The sequence below is a fragment of the Pseudorca crassidens genome, chromosome 8 (genome assembly GCF_039906515.1).
Source record: "Pseudorca crassidens isolate mPseCra1 chromosome 8, mPseCra1.hap1, whole genome shotgun sequence".
Classification (NCBI taxonomy): domain Eukaryota; kingdom Metazoa; phylum Chordata; class Mammalia; order Artiodactyla; family Delphinidae; genus Pseudorca; species Pseudorca crassidens.
This window is the reverse complement of record NC_090303.1, coordinates 62,590,335-62,609,252: the sequence shown is the minus strand read 5'-3', so window position 1 is coordinate 62,609,252 and position 18,918 is coordinate 62,590,335. Positions and strand designations below refer to the sequence as shown.

The 18,918-nt window shown below is 40.0% G+C and overlaps 1 protein-coding gene across 10 annotated transcripts in view; it reads left to right on the top strand.

Moving 5' to 3' along the window:
• The window catches only part of PDE1C (phosphodiesterase 1C), a 547,523-nt gene that overhangs the window by 468,602 nt on the left and 60,003 nt on the right, over nucleotides 1–18,918 (top strand). For all 10 annotated transcript variants that reach the window (XM_067746678.1, XM_067746679.1, XM_067746672.1 and 7 more), the window contains 3 exons: nucleotides 7,907–7,988; nucleotides 11,455–11,575; nucleotides 13,645–13,820. In XM_067746678.1, the coding sequence (XP_067602779.1) occupies nucleotides 7,907–7,988; nucleotides 11,455–11,575; nucleotides 13,645–13,820 (379 nt within the window). The remainder of the gene's footprint in view (nucleotides 1–7,906; nucleotides 7,989–11,454; nucleotides 11,576–13,644; nucleotides 13,821–18,918) is intronic.

The following is an 18,918-nucleotide window of genomic DNA, read 5'->3' as shown; positions in this document are numbered from 1 at the left end:
AAGGCCCTTTATTGGAATTTTTATTCCAACGGGTTTGTGGTCTGGAACTAATGAAATCACTCCTCTGGTTCCCAGTGGTCTCATCTGTGATTTGTCTTTTGGAAGGTGGGAGGATTTAAAGGAAGGTTGAACCAGATTTTTTCCTTAGTGTCCTTCCCACATTAAATGTTCTACAATTCCTTCATTCTGTCCAAGGGTGCACATCAACACGTGCACACACGTGTGCCCCCTTAAGCTGTTCTATGAATACGCCAGCAGGTACCTTATTCAGCATATGGCTGTTTCCCTTACATGGTCATTGCTTGGCCTCACAGAGTAGTTCTCAAGGGGAACCGAAGGGCGTGAGAGGAACTAGAGCTGTACACGTGTGGCCATGCTGTATATACAAGAATGACTGCAAAATCATCCTTAATCGAGGGCTGATTTTGAGCCATTTTTCCAGAGGTTACTTTTCTAATATTAATGAAAGAATTTTCTCCAAATCTCCACTTCCCTTATCATATGCTTTTTTTGATTATTGCTTTTGTAATAATACTCCCTATAACTAGGAATATTTAATCTATAGCCAGAGGTAAATCATCACTAACTCATATAAGTTTGAGGTATTGAAGTGATTCCTTTTTTAAATTGTGAGAGAGTGAATATGAGAAATTACTTAAATATGTGAACATTTTTTCCCATTAAAGGAAAGCTTGTTTGCACAAACATAAGCTTGAATTGAAAGAAAATGTACCAGAGGCAATGTGAAAATAAGCATATTGAATTTCTTGCCAATTGGGAATGGAATGTTATCTCACTGGACTGGAACTATTTTTTAGCAATTATGATTCAGTAAATTATTTTTATTGACTTAATGTTTTAACCCAGATGCCATAAGCCATGGTAAGTAACCCACGTAGGAGAAATGTTGCCTGAGTTCTTAACTATAGATTTTAAATTGGACAGTTCAAATGGGAAATCTCAATGGGACTGTAGAATCGTTGAAAAAATTACATTTAGAAATTGGGTTATATTTCAGAATAAGGGCATATAGCCTCAGTGCTGATAGACCAGACCTTCTATGCTTTGCTAAAAGAGTAAGTTACATCTTCAGTTTTACAACCATTTTTTACAAAATCCAAGCCACTGCCTCAAGTCTTTTACAATGAAATATTGACTTTAAGGAAGTATAAGTTTGCCTCTTTGGTGAATACATTTTGAGATTCATTTCCTTAGTATTGCTGTATATTTTTCAAACATCTCCTATAATTCTTTTAATTTCCTCTGTGTTTGTGGTTGTTTCCCCGCTTTTATTTCCTATATCAGTGTCTTTTTCCTTTCTTCTGTATGAAATTAGCTAATCATTTGATTATTTGCTAATCTTCAGCTAATCTTCTTTATGTTATGATGTCAGTTACTGTTTTCATTTTTATTAATTCATTTCTTCTGCTTGAGTTTATTTTGTTCTTTTGCTAATTCCCTGAGTTGGATGCTCAATTCAATTATTTTCGTTCTGCCTGTTTGATATTAGAAAATATAAGGCTAGGAGTTTGTGTTATCATGAATCTCGTAGGTTCTAATATGCAGGTGTTCACAATCCTTCTTTTCTAAATATTCTGTAATTTGGGTTTTGATTTCTCTTTTGCCCAAAAGTTGCTTCAGATGGAGATGTTTGTTTATGTAATTTTCCAGTGGTAGTTTCCTTTGCTTTCTACTTTTGCAGTTAATTTGTGGCTTATTGAAATTTGATCAAAGGATTGTTTTCATTGTTTGGATCTTACTGTGAAACTCGTTTGACACCTACTTTATAATCAATTTTTGTGAATGTTCATGGCTCTTGAAAAGTAGGTTTATTTTCTACTTACAGGGTATAAAATGCAAAGAACACCAAGCACATCCACCTTATTAATTATGTCATTTAGGTATTTTATATATTATTTTAAAAATTTTGATCTATCATGGGCTGACAGGTGTTTCTATTATTTTCATTTTCTATGTGGTATAGTTTTTGCTTCATGCATGTTGATTCTGTGTTATTTGTGTTCTTGGATATTCATAACTGTTAGATTTTCATAATTTACTGTACCTTTATCATAAAGCCCGCTTCTTTGTCTTATCTAATGCTTTTACCTAGAATTCAAATTCGGCTCATTTTAAGAAGAGACTCTTGTCTTTGCACAACTTTCTACACTAAACTTTTCAGAGACGCTTTGATTTGGGTGTGTCTTAAACACTGTATATAATTGAGGTTTTTCTATGAGTCAATCTAAGATTCTTTTATTATTTGAAACCAGCCATATTAACATCTATTGAAATGACAGGCATCTTTGCTCTTAGGTGCTGTCATATTTTATATTATGATTTCTGTTTTTGTGGCTTCTTTTTAAATCTTTCACTATATTGGTGGTACCTTCTGCTTTGTTATGTTTTTATTTCTTCTGATGACTTGAAAGTTTTATATTATGTTCTAGTGGCTAACGTGATAATGAAAACTTTACATCCTCTATTTATTTAGATAGTATCTATTGCCTCCCTGCAATAGTAAACTTCTACGTCCTCTTGCTGCTTCCCCAACACATCATTGTAACTTGCTTAATTCTTGTAGTCTGTTCCTTTGTTATTTAAATAGAGCTCTATTCCTTTATATATCAGGTTTAAATGGTATATTTGCACCCCCATTTTTAACGCGTAAGAAGGACAGCACTTATTCATAACTCCCAACACCTTTCCCGTTTTCCTTTCGTAATATAACTAACTCCTTGCTACTGTTTGTTGGCTATATTATTTCTAAATTCTTAATATTTTCTAAGTGAGCATTCTGTCTCATGTACTATATGCTGTTTACAAAAAACACACCCAAAACAATGTGACCCAGAAAAGTGGAAAATAAACAAATTTGGCAAAGGCATAATTCTCCAGTTGTTCTTGTCCTGGCTCTACTCAGTGCTGCCACTTCGGCCATGGTTGATCCATTCATCTATTGGTTGGTCAAAGTTGTTCCTTGAGTGGTTTCTTCTAGAAGTGCTAAAAACCACATTTTTGTGTGTTTGCAATTTTTTCTACTGCTGTTATAGTTGGGTCACAGTTTGTCCGGGTAAGACATTTTTTTGAATCAAACCTTCTTTCCCTGAGGTCTTTTTTAGATTTTGTTCAAATGTCTTCCACCTATGAATGTTGTTATGGGGAGGTTGGAGGCCATGCTAGAATTATTTCCACGTCTAGGTGATATGTCTTTTTGCTTATGTGCCCTAAGGATAATTTCTTTACCTGTGAAGCCCGGTGACATTACTAGGATATATTTCAATAACGAGTGTTCTATAATAGCTTTTCTTGGGACCTGGCGTGCTCTTTTTCTGTATAGATTCAAGTTACATTCATTAAATTTTTAATGATTTCCTTTTCCATTTGTTTTTGTTTCCTTCTTTAGGAAGAACAGTTATTCATATGTGGCCTCTCTTGTTTTTCTTCCATGTCTGTTATTTTCCTTTAAATCTTCTTTAACTCTCTGATCAGTGGTATTTTGTTCAGTCCTGAACTCCATGTCCCTTACTGTGTTTTTATCCAGAATAACTCTCCTTTGTTTGGCTTCCAACACAATCTTCATTTATATGATGGTTCTGTTTTTCTTTTCCATAGCTTCCCTGAGCTCTGCTAGCTCCTGGTTCCCTAAGCCCTGGTTCTTGATAATTTCAGGAGTTTCTTTCGGATCATGGCAGTATGTTTGGTCATCACTTGGTGGCACTGTTTTTTCTGGTGAATGTTCCCTATCTGTTATTTTTATTTTTCTGTTCCTTTATTTATTTTTTTTCTTTTCATGTGAAGTAACTTTTCATAAGTTTTTTTTCCTGGTAGTGGTGATAGTGCTGCCTCCTCTTTCTCTCCCCTCTCTTTCTCTCCCCACTTTCTATCCCCCCTCTTTCTCCTACCCCTTTTTCTCCCCCTGCTCTTTCTACCCCCCTCTTTCTCCTCCCCCTCTTCTCATTCTCCTCCCTTCTTCCTTCTTCTTCTTCTTCTTCATTTTATTATTATTTACCATCTTTGAGTGAAATGCATTATTTTTTGACCAACTATTTGCAGGAGATATGTGCCAGGGAGAAACTGGAACAGCAATATTCTAAGTTCCATGGTTTATTATAAGGCTTCTATGACATGGGGTGTGTGTGTGTGTGTGTGTTAGCCTTTACTTCTTCCTGGTCAAACAGTAGGCAACAGTTGTAGGACGGCTCACAGTTCAGTCTCTGTCATCCACCCACTTTCTTGCCATGCTTGTGTGTTTTCTCATTCAACATTTTCTTCTCTACTATTCCTTGGAGCTAAATAGGGTGCAGAGTAGCTCCTCACACCAGTGCTTACTGTCTCTCTGGTTTTCCCATGTAATGGATGTGGGGTACTTTTCCTGTCTGAGTGAACTTTGGAAACCTCTATTCTTCAAGCTTTATCTGAGATCTGCAGCCATAGGCCTCTTATCTGGGCATCTTACCTCACCCCTCCCGGATATTCACAGCATTTTGCAGCCGTTCCTCACGTAGTTTTGATTTGAGATTACAGATTTCTCCTAATATTCATTTGTGTTTCTGTTGTTTGTCATTCTCCTGTTTTGAGAAGATAATTTCTGAGAGGGAAGGGCAAAGATGTCTTTACTATACTTATCTTAAATCCAAAATCATAATAATTTTCTCATACCTCATATTTGTAACTTCTTCCTCTGGGAAAGAAGAATGTACATTGCTGCATTTTGTTCAACTTGATGCTTTTGTTGCCTCCCCAATCAAATACCTTTTCTTCAGTCTACCTGGAAACACTCGCTTGAGATATCACCTAACAGTCTTTTGAAGCTCTTGCATTGAGAGATGCCGTCTGCCCTGTGAACTTCCAATACAGAAAGAACCTTTGTTTCTCTTAATTGGCTTGCTGCTTACAGATAGCTGCTGTAACAAACAAACACCCACCCACATGTATAACAGTACACATAAAATGGAATTTTATCACCCACTCATGTGAAGTACCCACAAGTGTTTCTTGATTGGCAGGTGGTTTACAATAAACAGTGATTTTAGATCCAGACTCTACCATCTACATGGCTTCCATTGGTGCTTATCTACATCAAGCAAGCAGAAGAAGGGAGGACATAAAAACAGAGGCATAGGTGATTTTATAGGCCAGAACTGTGGTGGAAATACATCCCCTCTCCTCCTGTTTTATTATCTAGCACGAACTGGCACAGATTCTGGGAATCGTAGTCTAGCCACATGTGGACCGGAAATGGAGGCGGGGGGGGGGGGGTGGTTTGTGAACAACTAACTACCTAATTGCTCTCCCAGCTTGCTTGTGATAAATGTCCAAGTGACCAAAGGAACTTGAGTGTTTCTAACCAAATTCATCTTTTCATTCGTTCAACTAACATTCCTTGTGTTCCTTTTGTAGATTGATTCTGTGACCTTATCAGTCAGTTATCTTAACCCCTACCACAAGAATGATAGTTATTTATTTTCTGGCACTGTCCTGGAAGAAAAAAAAATGAGTTCCTTTAAAAAAAATCCTTTGTGCTGACTGAGACTTTCCCCCTTTTTTGAAAATATTGACCTCTTTGACAAAGAGGAAGGTGTATGAATAATTCCACAAGGGCCAGTAGTTAAAGAGTTGTACAGTATTTTATCAGTCAAGCTGGATTCGCCTGTAGAAGTACATTCTTCTGTATTACTTTCCGCATACTTTTTCCAATTTATAAATGTATCTGTCCTCCAGAGGGAATTCAGGGACCACTATCTTAAAATAGGTTTTTAGTAGTTGGTAGTAATAGTTAATTAAATCCAAAAGATGTAAGTGATGTGTGAATGTGGGTATGGACAAGTCCATGGGATAAGAAGTTGCTTAATATCATGTACTTTTTCAGTAATAAAATCCAAATTAATGCATACATCTTAATAGTCAAGTGGTTAGTGTTCTTCTAAGCCACACCCATTAAAATGCACCAACAAAACAACTTATATCCCTGCTTCATAAGGAATAAGAGGGGGTTTTATTTGTGTTAGCTGAGCTAGCCCACTAAGCCAGCTACACAACAACAATTTATGTTATAAATACTCTTCCTTCTCATCATACTGCCCAAGTAGAAATAGCTTTGGAGTAAGTTATTTTCATCATGCCACTTGAGAGATAGAGCAGCCCTCAGCAAGGCATACTCAGAAACAGAGGGACGATTGTGTCCCATGGGCTGTTCATACAGAAAAGAGTACAGAAGGAACTAAGCCACTTCAGGACTGTTCCTGAGACCCTTGGATGTCCCCAGCGCCCATTGTGACCCCCACTATTCAACTTCCTCAGACGCCCATTCCTTTTACTTCTTTTCAATAGATCTTAAATGTGCATGTGAACTAGCATCCTTTCTCTTTGGTAACATGCCTTAGAAAGAAAAAGCATTCAGTTTTTGAACTTTGATTGTCGAATTAGGTTATTACTCTTTATTTACTATAGGTTCATTGGCGATATTTATTATAATCAGAGTGTAACAATTAGATGTAACAAGTTCACTAAAAGTTTCTCAGATCTTCACTTAGATGGTAGAAATATCTACTGGGAAACAATAATTGTTCTTTTAATTTATTTATATACATTTTGTCACTTAATCTTCATCGTTACTTGATGACATAGGGATTATTATCCCACATTTGAATTGAATGTGTGGGGCTTCCCTGGTGGTGCAGTGGTTAAGAATCTGCCTGCCAATGCAGGGGACACGGGTTCGAGCCCTGGTCCAGGAAGGTCCCACATACCGCGGAGCAGCAAAGCCCGTGCACCACAACTACTGAGCCTGAACTCCAGAGCCCGCGAGCCATAACTGCTGAGCCCGTGCACCTAGAGCCCGTACTCCACAACAAAAGAAGCCACCGCAATGAGAACCCCGCGCACTTCACCGCACCGCATCGAAGTAGCCCCGCTCGCCACAACTAGAGAAAGCCTGCGTGCAGCAACGAAGACCCAACACAGCCAAATAAATAAATAAATAAATTTATTTTTAAAAAAATTGAAATGTGGAGAGGGAATATAAATTTCCTGTGATCACACAGGTGACGAGAGCAAGGCCAGATTCAAGCCCAAGTCAGTAGCCATTAACCTGGGCAGATTCTTTTCTGTTAAATTGAATCAGCACAACTTTGCGGCTCTCAGAAGGGTGACACATTTTCCCTTTCCTCTGGGCGTGTGACTGAAGTATTGCGCTCTGGTTCAGAATGGTTTTTAAAAATCATCTCCATCACTATTTAGACTTTCCATAGCACTTGCTTATTATAGTCTTGTTTTTTGGTGAGATTGAGAACATATTGGCCGGAGAATCATGTTTTATTATTGTCTAACTTGATAAACACAAACAATTACTTACTTTGCTTATTTTTCATTCTACTTTTCATCATCACTGAGCCCTGCAGTGAAGACCCCAGAAGCACTTACTCCAGCTGTTTATGGCTTTAGGTAGCACTTGGAGAATGAGTCCAAATCAGTCCAATTAGAATTGGTGTCTTAGACACTCCCCACAACTGGGAGGGGCTTGCTGGCTCAAGAAAGGCCAGCACAGGGCAGGTCAGCACAGGGCAACTGGAGAGCACACAAGAATTCTGACTGCTGTGCTGGCTCTAGGCCACAGGACACGTTGCTGTTCTTATTTTCCTTGGGGGACCTGTTGCTGTCTGGTGAGGCTTTCTATACGACAGCATGCACCTTTGCAGTTGGATGGAATGATTGGATCCCGGAGGGCTTCAGCCTCTGGGTGTCTTTTATGCAGAGGAGCAGGTCCCAAAAGGACATATTACATAATGTAACGGGAATAATTAAAATAAAGACCAGTGGCCTTTGTGGCAGCTGGAATTGTGAAATAAAATCTGGGCAGCTCAGCCTGTTGTTGTTAATTTACTTTGACTTCCTGTTTTTCTAGGGTGATAGAGAAGCCGAGCTGGGGCTACCTTTTTCTCCTCTGTGTGACCGAAAGTCCACCATGGTTGCCCAGTCACAAGTAGGTACGTGTTTGCCAATCCATTGGATGGAACGAGAAACCAGAAAGGAGTGTCTGGAAGTAAGCACAGATGCTCCCAGTGATTCTTCAGCTGGGAACCTGGCTCCATTCTGCTTGCTGTGCTCATGGCTTTGGCTGGTTGAGCTGATGGAGCAGCTCTCCCCATCCTTCTCCCTGGAGTGTAGCTGGTTCCCAGGAAGATTAGACAGTGACACTCTGCTGTCTCCATCATTCCCTGCCAAGAGAAAAAGGGACCTTAACACTAAGGCAATGACAAGAACTAGTGGTGGGAAGCCATGCTATTTCAGTCTCTCCATTCTGCATGCAATACCAGAAGTTTCCTCAGTGATGCTTCCTCTAGCCCTGTTTCCAGGACAGCACCATTTCCTGGATGACCCTACTTCCAGGAATGGCTCTTTTAAAATGTTTCCTTCCCCTTCCTCTTTCCTCCCTTCCTTCCTCCTCCCTCCCTCCCTCCCTCCTCCCTCCCTTCCTTCCTTCCTTAAAAATAAAATTTAGCACTTTTTTTTTGGTAAAGATAACTTTTACACTGCTAATAACCATAATATATGGGCATTACAGAATTCTTCAGGTGTGAGGGAGGGTACCAGTGCCAAACATAAATTAAATGTCATCAGTGATCTCCACCTTGGAAGAGTCTGAAATCATTCAAAAAATAAATTCAACAAAGATTTATTGATTGTTTTCTACTTGTGTTTTGGGGACTTATTAATTTTTTTCATATTAATATATTGAGTTCCTGTTAGGTGTAGGGCACTGCTAGGCACTGTAACAGATGTTATAAAAAAAACAAAGACAAATTATACATGGTGTCTGCTCCCAAAGACATTGAACCAGTATTGGGTGGTAGGCAAGAGATTGAGAAAACAAAATCTATTAGATTGTTACAATGCTAAGGTAGAGATTGTGCATGGTACAATGAGATACAGAACAGAGTGTGTGAACATTAGACCCAGAAAGACTTGTTTAAAGGTAATGTTTGAGTTGAGTCCTAGGAGATAAGTAGGCAGTGTCTAGGCAAATGGTGATATGTGTTAGAGGTGGATAGTGGTGGGTGGAAGGAAATTGCAGACAAGGATCAGCAAATACTAAACAAGGAAATTTAAAACAGTATAGTATTGTCAGGGAATTAATTACAAATAGTTCCATTTGGCTGGAGCAGTAGGTAGGGAGTAGGATGTGGTGAGGGACATGTTTGGAGAGAAAATCAGGTCCAGGTTAGGAATAGCATGTGCTTATACTTTCCTGTAGGAAATGAGGGCACAGCTAAAGAATTTTAAGTAAGGTTAAAACTATATATAAATTGATGTTTTAGAGTAAGAATCAGCAAACTATAGCCTGTGGGCCAAATCTGTCCAACTGCTTGGTCTTGTGAATAAAGATTTATTACAACACAGTTAAGCTCATTCATTTGCATATTGTCTATGGCTGCTTTTGCACTACAGTGGCAGAGTTAAGCAGTTGTATGACAAACTCCTTTGTTTAGGTTTTGTATGTGGCCCACAAAACCTAAAATATTACTATCTGGCCCTTTACAGAAAAGGTTTGCCAATCCCTGCTTTAGAAAGATTTCTCTCTCAGTAGTATGGAGGATTAATTGGAGGGTTTTGAGTAAGACTAGAGGCAAGGGCTCCAGCTGGTGCTTTCTGCAATGTTACAGGGAGGAGATGTTGAGTATCAGAACTAAGGCAATACAGGAGAGAGGTAGCATATAAAACATTAAGGATTCAGCTGGATGCAAGGCTAAGATAAAGGCAGCAATCTAGGTTGAGTGGTTGAGCCATGTCCTATTTACAAGGACTGGAGGGAAAGCTGATGAGTTTGTTTGGGTTTGGACATGTTGAATGAATTTAACTTGTGAGAAAAAAAAAAGGTGAAAATACTGTCATCAAACACTTCAATTTCTGCTTAAAATTATACTGCAATTAACTACAATTCAAATTTGGCTATCAGTGTTTCTTTATCAGGACACTATTGGTATTTGCTTGGGACAATTCTTGTCTTGCCAATTACGTTACAGGATTTTTAGCATCCTTCACTGCTGGGCATTGAATGCCAGTATCACTTCCACCTTGGTCACTGTAAAAACCAAATAAGCATTTGTATGTTTCCAAACACTGTATTTCCTTTGACTGGTATCTAGTTTCATGTGGCTGTGTAATGAGTTATCACCCTTAGTTCCAGATTCTGTATTTTCTCCTGATGTGTCACAGAACACTGGGGTATTTTTGAACTGTTGAGACAGTCAGTCTAGCCCAGCATCAATTATCTCCCCAGCATGGTGATCTCTCAAAGGTATAGTTCCAGATCTGACCCTTCTCCTAGTTTCCAACCCTGTTTCTTCCAATTCTTTTGACCCTCTTCCATCTGGATAGGTCCCTGGTACCTCAAGTCAGCAAATCTAAGACCAAGCCCACCGTCTTCCTCCCCAGTCACATTCTCCCCCGTTGTCCCTGTTCTCTCTGCCTTCCTGTTGGAAGTCTCTGACAGATCCCACCTAGAGGCAGGACCTCCTCCCACTGTGCATGTATCTGTGCCTCCACCACACTCTCACCTTAAAATGGCACTGGATCCTGCCTTCCTTACCTTGCCTTTGAGCTATTGCAACAGCTTCTAAAATGAGTTTCCCAGCCTCAGCCCCTATGGCTCTCTCCCTTCCCATCCATCTTGCCAGATTAACTCTCCCAAATAACATCAGAAAAAAATCTTATTACAATGCTGCCCAGACATCTCAAGGGGCTCCTAGTGCCTATCTAAATCCTAACCTTTAGCCTGATACGTAAGAACCTCCCTCCTGAGCTGATAATGACCTGCCTCCCCAGGCTTTCCCTTTCTGACTTCAAAAGAATCCCTAAGCCCCAGTCATTCTCCAGACACATCCTGCACTTTTCCCTATCCTTGTCACTTTGCTTATTTCACCCCCTGCATCTAGAATGAATACCCTTAAGGGCTCAGCTCAAACATCACAACCTCCATGATGCTGTTTGCAGCCTTCTCGGTGCAAGGGAAAATATCCTCCCTCCCTTACCTTCTCAGGAGCCTTTATTTGGGCTTCTCCTTTAGCCCTTTCCATTTTTGTGCTCATTTAATTCCTCCTATAACCTTCCTAGGGCAGGCAGGTTGTGTTACACATCTTAGTCTTTTATGCAGCACCTATTACATCGTTTTTTTACATAGTAGATGTTGAACTTGCATTTTTAAGCACTTTATTGAACTATCTCCTAAAAAGTTATAGGAAGGTTATGTAGGAGAAATGGAACTGACTCCTGATATGCAAAGCAAGGAATATATTAAATGATTAAGACCAACCTAGTCTCTCCTAATCTGATCTGGCGCTCCTATGAAGATGAATTTTAAAAGAAAGATACAACCCATCAGTTGGCATGGGAACATATGGAAAGGCCCAAGTTAATATGCAGTTCCTCTGAAGTTTTGCTGTTTCTCTTCAGGCTTCATTGATTTCATTGTGGAACCCACCTTCACTGTGCTCACGGACATGACAGAAAAGATCTTGAGTCCACTAATTGATGAAACCTCTCAAACTGGTGGGACAGGACAGAGGCGTTCAAGGTCAGTGCTGAATCTTGAAAGCTGGGAGTCAGGGTGGCCTGTCCATGGGGATAGACTTCTTCTGGAAGGGATGGGGGTGGTACTTCATAATTATGTTCATCCTACCTCCTCCTTATAAAAGATAAAAGGAGGGGCTTCCCTGGTGGCGCAGTGGTTGAGAGTCTGCCTGCCGATGCAGGGGACGCGGGTTCGTGCCCCGGTCCGGGAAGATCCCACATACCGCGGAGCGGCTCGGCCCGTGAGCCATGGCCGCTGGGCCTGCGCGTCTGGAGCCTGTGCTCCGCGGCGGGAGAAGCCACAACAGTGAGAGGCCCGCGTACCACAAAAAAAAAAAAAAGATAAAAGGAGGACTCAAAGTTGTACTCTCTGTACTCTCCAGGCTGGCCTGTAAGGGGATGACCTGGGTCTAGGTGATGACCAGCAGGTTACCAGTACCAACTCCCCACCCCGCATTCTCTCTTTTGGCGGCTTTGCTCTCAACAGCATCAGTCCCTGCACTTTACCTGCTGTGCCCAGAGGGTCCTTGCTCCCCATACTCCAAAAGGAAAGTACCACTGATCAGAGTTATCACAAGAAATGAAACTGACTTTCATTTCTAGGTTCAGGAAGAAAATAGAAAAAAACTGAAATTTTAAATCACCTTCTGCCACAACTTCACTATATTGAGGGTAGTTTAGTAGTCAAAGAGCACAGCCTCTGGAGTCACAATCCTGGCTTAAACATCCTGATTCCATTACTTATTAGCTGTGCCACATCTCAGGCAAGTTGCCTCAGTTTCCCCATCTGAGAAAGCATGGATTCTACTCATAGGTTACTGGGAGGATTAAATGAATTATTTAATCTCCGTAAAGCCCTTATAACAGGGTCCAGCACAGGGGAGGTGTCAGCTACAATAAAGCTAACGCTCGGTCTTTACTAGTCGTATTACCAGTAGTACAACTCTCCCCTCCTCCTCGTCCATGCAAAACCTTGGGCTTTGTCATAAAGGAGAGAAATGTAATGAAGAAAAAGAAGAAAAGAGCAAGAGAAGGAGTAAATAAGAGGAAGAAAGGCAAGAAGAATATTAGGACAGTGGGACCCCAGGGATGCTTAAGATGGAGGGACCCAGTCAAGGCTGCTAACAAGGAGGACAGAAGCCCCCTGCCAGAGTCCCACAGCTCCACAGCTCTGCCGGCGCTGGGCTGAGACCTGCCCTACTTATCTAGTCAGTCTTGGTTGTCATTCAGTGGATTTGCATTTGCGTCAGTCACTACTGTAGCTCCTTGGGAGTGTGTGATACTTTAAAGTTTCCCAGAAGGATGGTACTTCCTATATTATAATGTTATATATATTACTGTATTCCCTATGTTCAAATCTTAAAATGATACCATCTTTAAAAAGGTCTCCTGCATGACCGATCTCCCACAATCTCCATGCTGTCTGTGCCTCTCCACCTTCCCCAGGAACATAAGGAAATCACCTTACTCGGGCCTTGGGGATCCTGAGATCAGAGGATCTTGACTTCAGGGGGAGGGAGAGCTGGAAAGAAAGAGGACCAAGTGACTGGGTAACTTGGAAAAGTGGTCAGTGTGGAGGCAGGTGGGTGAACTGTGGAACCAAGTAGAAGTCAAGTTTAAATGCATTGATTTCCGAAAGTCAAAGGCAGAGAATTCTTGTGTGGGGGAACCTAGTCATATGGAAAAAGAACATCTGAACTATAGGGACTGTGGGGACGATCAATAGTCATGAGGCTGAAATCTTGGGGTTTTGTTTTCCTGCTGAATATGGAGACTTTCCCAGCTGTTGAATATGGAAAATAGGAATTACAAAGCTCAGGCCCCAGGAATTTCACACAGTGAAATTGAGTGTTAACTGAGTATTAACCACTCTTCTCTCAGGCTTGTTTATCGGCACACATTTTCCAAATACTAACCCTCCTCTTCCGTATGTTGTGGGGTTTTTTTGAATTTTTTATTTTATTTATTTTTATACAGCAGGTTCTTATTAGTTATCTATTTTATACGTACTAGTGTATGTGTGTCAATCCCAATCTCCCAGTTCTTCCGTATGGTTTTTTTTTTGTCCTCCAGTTTGAACAACATCAGTTCGACAGATGCAAAGCGATCAGGTGTCAAGAGCTCTGGCTCAGAAGGAAGTGCCCTAATCAACAATTCGGTCATCCCTGTTGACTGTAAGAGTTTTAAAGCCACTTGGACTGAGGTGGTGCACGTCAATCGGGAGAGATGGAGGGCCAAGGTGCCCAAAGGTAACGTGCTGCTGGGGAATATTATCCAGACCACTCAGACCCGCTTACAAAGCAAGGCACTGCCGCCCCTGATTTATAGGTGTTGCAAATGAAGCACAAACTCAGGATATAAATTCAAATTGCTGAATGTTAGGATCGACCATCTTTTGATCTTCATTATATCGAACACTCAGTGCACGAGAGAATGAGGCTGACCACCAAGCTTCCCGACAGCGTGACCTTTGTGCTATATGACCAGAAGATTCTACAGAGAATGGGTGTTGCTATTTCTTGGTTTCTGCTAGGCCATTTTGTCATTCTTATTTCATGTCATGCGGCACATTTATGAGGCCTTTATTCCTTCTTTTATCTAAATGAAGCCTAGCCAGTAGCCACTTCGGCCATTATGTTGGGATAGAAGGGGCTGTAATCTCCTTACATGCATTTTTATCTTTCATGTTCTCAATTTCCCTTCAGCCATTACTCAGGCTAACCTTCTAAGATGAAGGTAATGTGCAGGTTAACAGAAATTTGAAGACAGAAAAGTCATCACTCTTGATACTAGAAACAAACAAACAAAAAAACCCTGAAATCTGTTTTTCTGAAATTCATTTGCTCATATGCATGTTTGTGTTTATTGAGCATGTGCTACATGATTCGTACATACTGCATGCTCATGCTATAGTCTAGGTAGGAACACATCCCTGAGGTAAGTCTTAGGAAGCTGTGATGCCTGATTCCAGAGAGGGCACAGACGTGGATGGCTCTAGAGCCCAGCAAGGAGACTGATCTCAATGGGGTTTGTGGAAGTGAGCCTTCAATAACAGTCAGTTTTCGCCAACATCTATTGAATGCCTACCGTATGCCAGGCTCTGTACTCTGTGTTATTCACAGAGGTGAATAACAGACATCCTTGTCCTCAAAGCTCACGGTCTCCTGGGTGGGGTGGGGAGGCATCTGTACAGAGTTTCTTTCAAAGTAAGAATGGGAGTTCAGTTGAAGCTTTGCACTCATCGCCAGCACCTACAGGCCCCGAGCCCCAGACACTCATTATAGGCAAGGAAAGTTTTATCTCCGGTCACAGCATCCCACACTTGTATCCACCCAGTGTCTGGACAAGTGAGAAGAAGAGTAGGAGTAGACAGGCACAGCACGTTCTGGCAGTCTTGGTCCTCAAACACTGGGGGCAGGGGGCTGCTTCTAGTGTGGAAGAGATAAGACCTCACTGCTGGAATTATTCAAAGGCCAGCACTGTGTCCTGTCCAAGTGGCTGTTCAGTTCAGGTGGGGCAAAGGGTTTATCTTTACGACTCTTTTAAGGCATAATTGGGCCCTTATCATGTGGGGACAGAGGTTGCATCCTGAGCTCTGGAGGGAGCCAACGCCTCTTCCATATTTTAGGTGTGGCCTCTCACAGTCTATTCAGATGCTTTAAACATTGAAATCCTCCCTGTTGGCAGGCACTGCAAGCAGCAATGGTAGCTACTGCATCATTTCAAAGAAGCACTCGTCTTTTTTGTTTTGTTTTGTGTTTTTTGCGGTACGCTGGCCTCTCACTGCTGTGGCCTCTCCCGTTGCGGAGCACAGGCTCTGGACGCACGGGCTCAGCGGCCATGGCTCACGGGCCCAGCCGCTCCGTGGCACGTGGGATCTTCCCGGACGGGGGCATGAACCCGTGTCCCCTGCATCGGCAGGCGGACTCCCAACCGCTGCGCCACCTGGGAAGCCCCCCAAAGAAGCACTCTCTTATAATCAATTACACTCGTTACACTTGAAAATTCAGTTCCTGACAGCACGCAATTGAAAGTGGTACTTCAAAATAATTTGTCTGCAATTGTGTGGCTTACTAAAATTACCTTCTGAAACTAACCACCTGGGGGAGCATTAGACAGTTTCTTTTCTAGGAGAAAATTGGCCCTTTAAAAAGAACAGATAAATAAGCACTAATAGTTTTTAAATATGTGAGGTGTGCTGATAGAGATAGTCTTAATCTAACTTGTCCCTAACCTTGGTTGGGGTGCTTGAGAAGGCATCTTGTAGCTAGGATTTGAAGGATGCCTGGGGTTGAGCCATGAATTTGGAAAGGGAGAACAAGGAAAAAGGGGTAGACAAAGGCACACATATATTTCGTGGGAGGATAGTTTGGGTATCAAAGCAAAAGTTGGGAAAAGAGAGAGTTGAATCCCTACTTGCCCTGTGCTCTTTGGCAATTCAGACAGAGTCTTTGAGAAAAATTCCCTTTGGGGGATGATAATAGACATCGCAGAGTTGATGAAAAGAACAGAAATTACATATGTAAAGCACTGAGAACAGAGCCTGCACACGGTTAGTGCCTGATAAGTAGTAGCTGTTATTTTGAAAAACTGGAAAAGAAAGTTAGAAGTTTGAATGCAAAGTTAAGAAGGTGGTGGTCAAAATGCCCACCTATAATGAATATTTTATAACATTTTCAGCTTCCCAATAATGCCGTTGGCTGGTTGGCTGGTATTAAGAAATTCAGTTTGCATCTGTTTTTCCATTGGTGGTTGGTTTATGCTATACTATTCCAGGCTGTTTTGCTCATGATTCTTTTTTACCAGAAAACCCTGATTTCAGCAAAGGCTGCCCTGCGTGGGGCACTTAAATATATGTTGTTATTAAATTGATCAGAAATGGAATTGGATCTAAAGTTTTAGTTTTATTAATCAAACTGATTTACAAAGCTAGCTAGGCCAGAACGCATAGTTGTTAGGAAAAATTGAATCAGTATTTTTTTTTACAGCTCTTAGGGCTGAAAATCATTATTCCCAAACAAAGATGTGTAGGTATAACAGTTTGCAAGTCTGATAAATATTGATCAGTTTCCATTCAGGATTTAATACTTTTTAAACATTTTTTTCTGGTGTAAGAATAGTAGGTGTTTAGGTTACCATGCTGAAATATAAACAAAATATATAAAGAAGAAAATAAAAATCACTCATAACCTCTCCAGCCAAATATAACTACTGTTGAAATTCTGATGTAATTCTTTTTAATTCGATTTTCAATGCATATTTATAAGTAAAAATTTCCCCTTGAGTTGAGATTATAGTGTATGTAATATAGTATTTTCCTTCTCTGTTTCTATTTTGAAGATTTTATTCTGATACTGAATATTCTTAGAAAATATGATGTAAATGGCTACATTGTTTGGAATACCATAGTTGAACCATTTCTCTGTTACTGAGCATTTTGGTTTCTAGTTCTTCATTATTGTATATAACATGGTTATGAACATACAAGTTCAGCAGTCTTTGAGCCTACATCTGATTATTTAGGGTAAATTTCTAGATATGGAATTCCTCTGTCAAAGTAGATGAAAAATTCTAAAGCTCTTGATGTATATCATCAAATTTCTTTCAGGAAAGTTTTTTTTTTAAACCGTGTTCTCTTTCAGTGGAAGTGTAGTGAGAGTGCCATTTCCCTATATTTTCCCCCTTTATTTTTCTCATTGGGATGTTTATATTTTTATTGCTGATTAATAATAACTTTTTATATATTAAGAATAGTAACTCTTCAGTTGACAAACTGTCTTGCAGTTTCTGCCCTGCCTCTGTCCAGTTAGTTTGTCATATATTATACCTTTTAACTTTGTTTGTTTTTTTAAAATATATCCTATTTTTATTTTACTACAGATTATCTTCATATTTTTTATTGAATTATGTCTCTATCAAGGTAAATATGAAATAGTATATAATGATACTCCTTTGCAAGTGCTGAGAAGTTTATTGAGTTTTTAAAAATTTCCTCCATTGTCACTCAGTTTTTATTGAAACAATAAAAGATTTTCAACCTAGGTGATTGTAAGTAAATTGCTATTTTACAATTAACTTATTCTTTAATATTATTTTAAATATTTGCATCAAGTTTTATATCTAGCTTAACAATTATTTTTATTTAACACTATGATGTACTGGTTTTACTGTGCATCAATAACATATTTTCCTCATTCTGAGGTTTTTTTTCTTTTTTTTTTTTGGCCACGCTGCGTGGCTTGCAGAGTCTTAGTTCCCCAACCAGCGATTGAACCTGCCTGCTCCCTCGGCAGTGAAAGTGCAGAGTCCTAACCACTGGACTGCCAGGGAATTCCCTCATTCTGAGTTTTTAATGTTGATTGAATTTTTCTGTCAGCTGAAGCACTTTTGCTAAAGTTTTTAGAAAGGTCCAATGGGAACATCTTCTGAGTCCTGAATTAGCTAGGAGTACCTTTCTGTTGTTCTTGTATATAATCAAAACTTGACTACTCAGAATTCACATAGTGCTTGGTTGTCTTTATTAAGTTAGTTTCTCTCCTTTTCTTTCTTTCTCTCTCTGTTTGTAGGTGGTTTAGGTAGGCATTTCAGAGAATTATATTAAGGAATACTTAGCCCAATATCATTTTTAACCAAGAGCCTATAGTATCGTTATTCAGAAAGGCAAATGAAATGAAGAAATCAATGTATTTCTCCAAGACTGCACAGACATTCAGTGTGGGATAGAACCAGCTCTCAGGAGGAATGTAATTTATAGATCATGAGGGCTGTGCTCTACCTTAAGTCTTTAGCTCCTTGCTTTTGGCCATCTTCATAATGATCACATCACTACAGATGGTGTGAAATGGAAAGCAGAAGGAAATGAGATGGAACTACAGTGTTTGCTTTCTACTAGTCTAGGAGCCTAGGAGTTCCATGGATGTTAAATCTAAAACCTGAAAAGTTCATTCTTTGTATATATGGAACTGTTACCATATACAAATTAATTGTTCTATCACCTACTGTGTCTCATAGTAGGAAAGATTTTATGTATATTAATATTTCACCTTGAAAATGTAAGAGGATTGGATTACAGTGGAACAGATGTTCCTTCCGTCAATTTATTTTCTCTTTTCTTATTTATGTGTTTGCTTGTTTTTGTCTACTTATTTTGAGTAGTAGCACTGCATGCTGATGGCTGATCACACTAATATCAGGTATTTCAGAGATACAAAGAAGAGATAGGAGTAGAGTAGAGAAGTTGTAGAACATTTCAGAGCCATCCATTGGAACATGACTGCTGCAGAGAAAGGAATCATGTCGGATCTGATTATGATGTCATAAGAGCTACCATTCACTAATTTAAACACT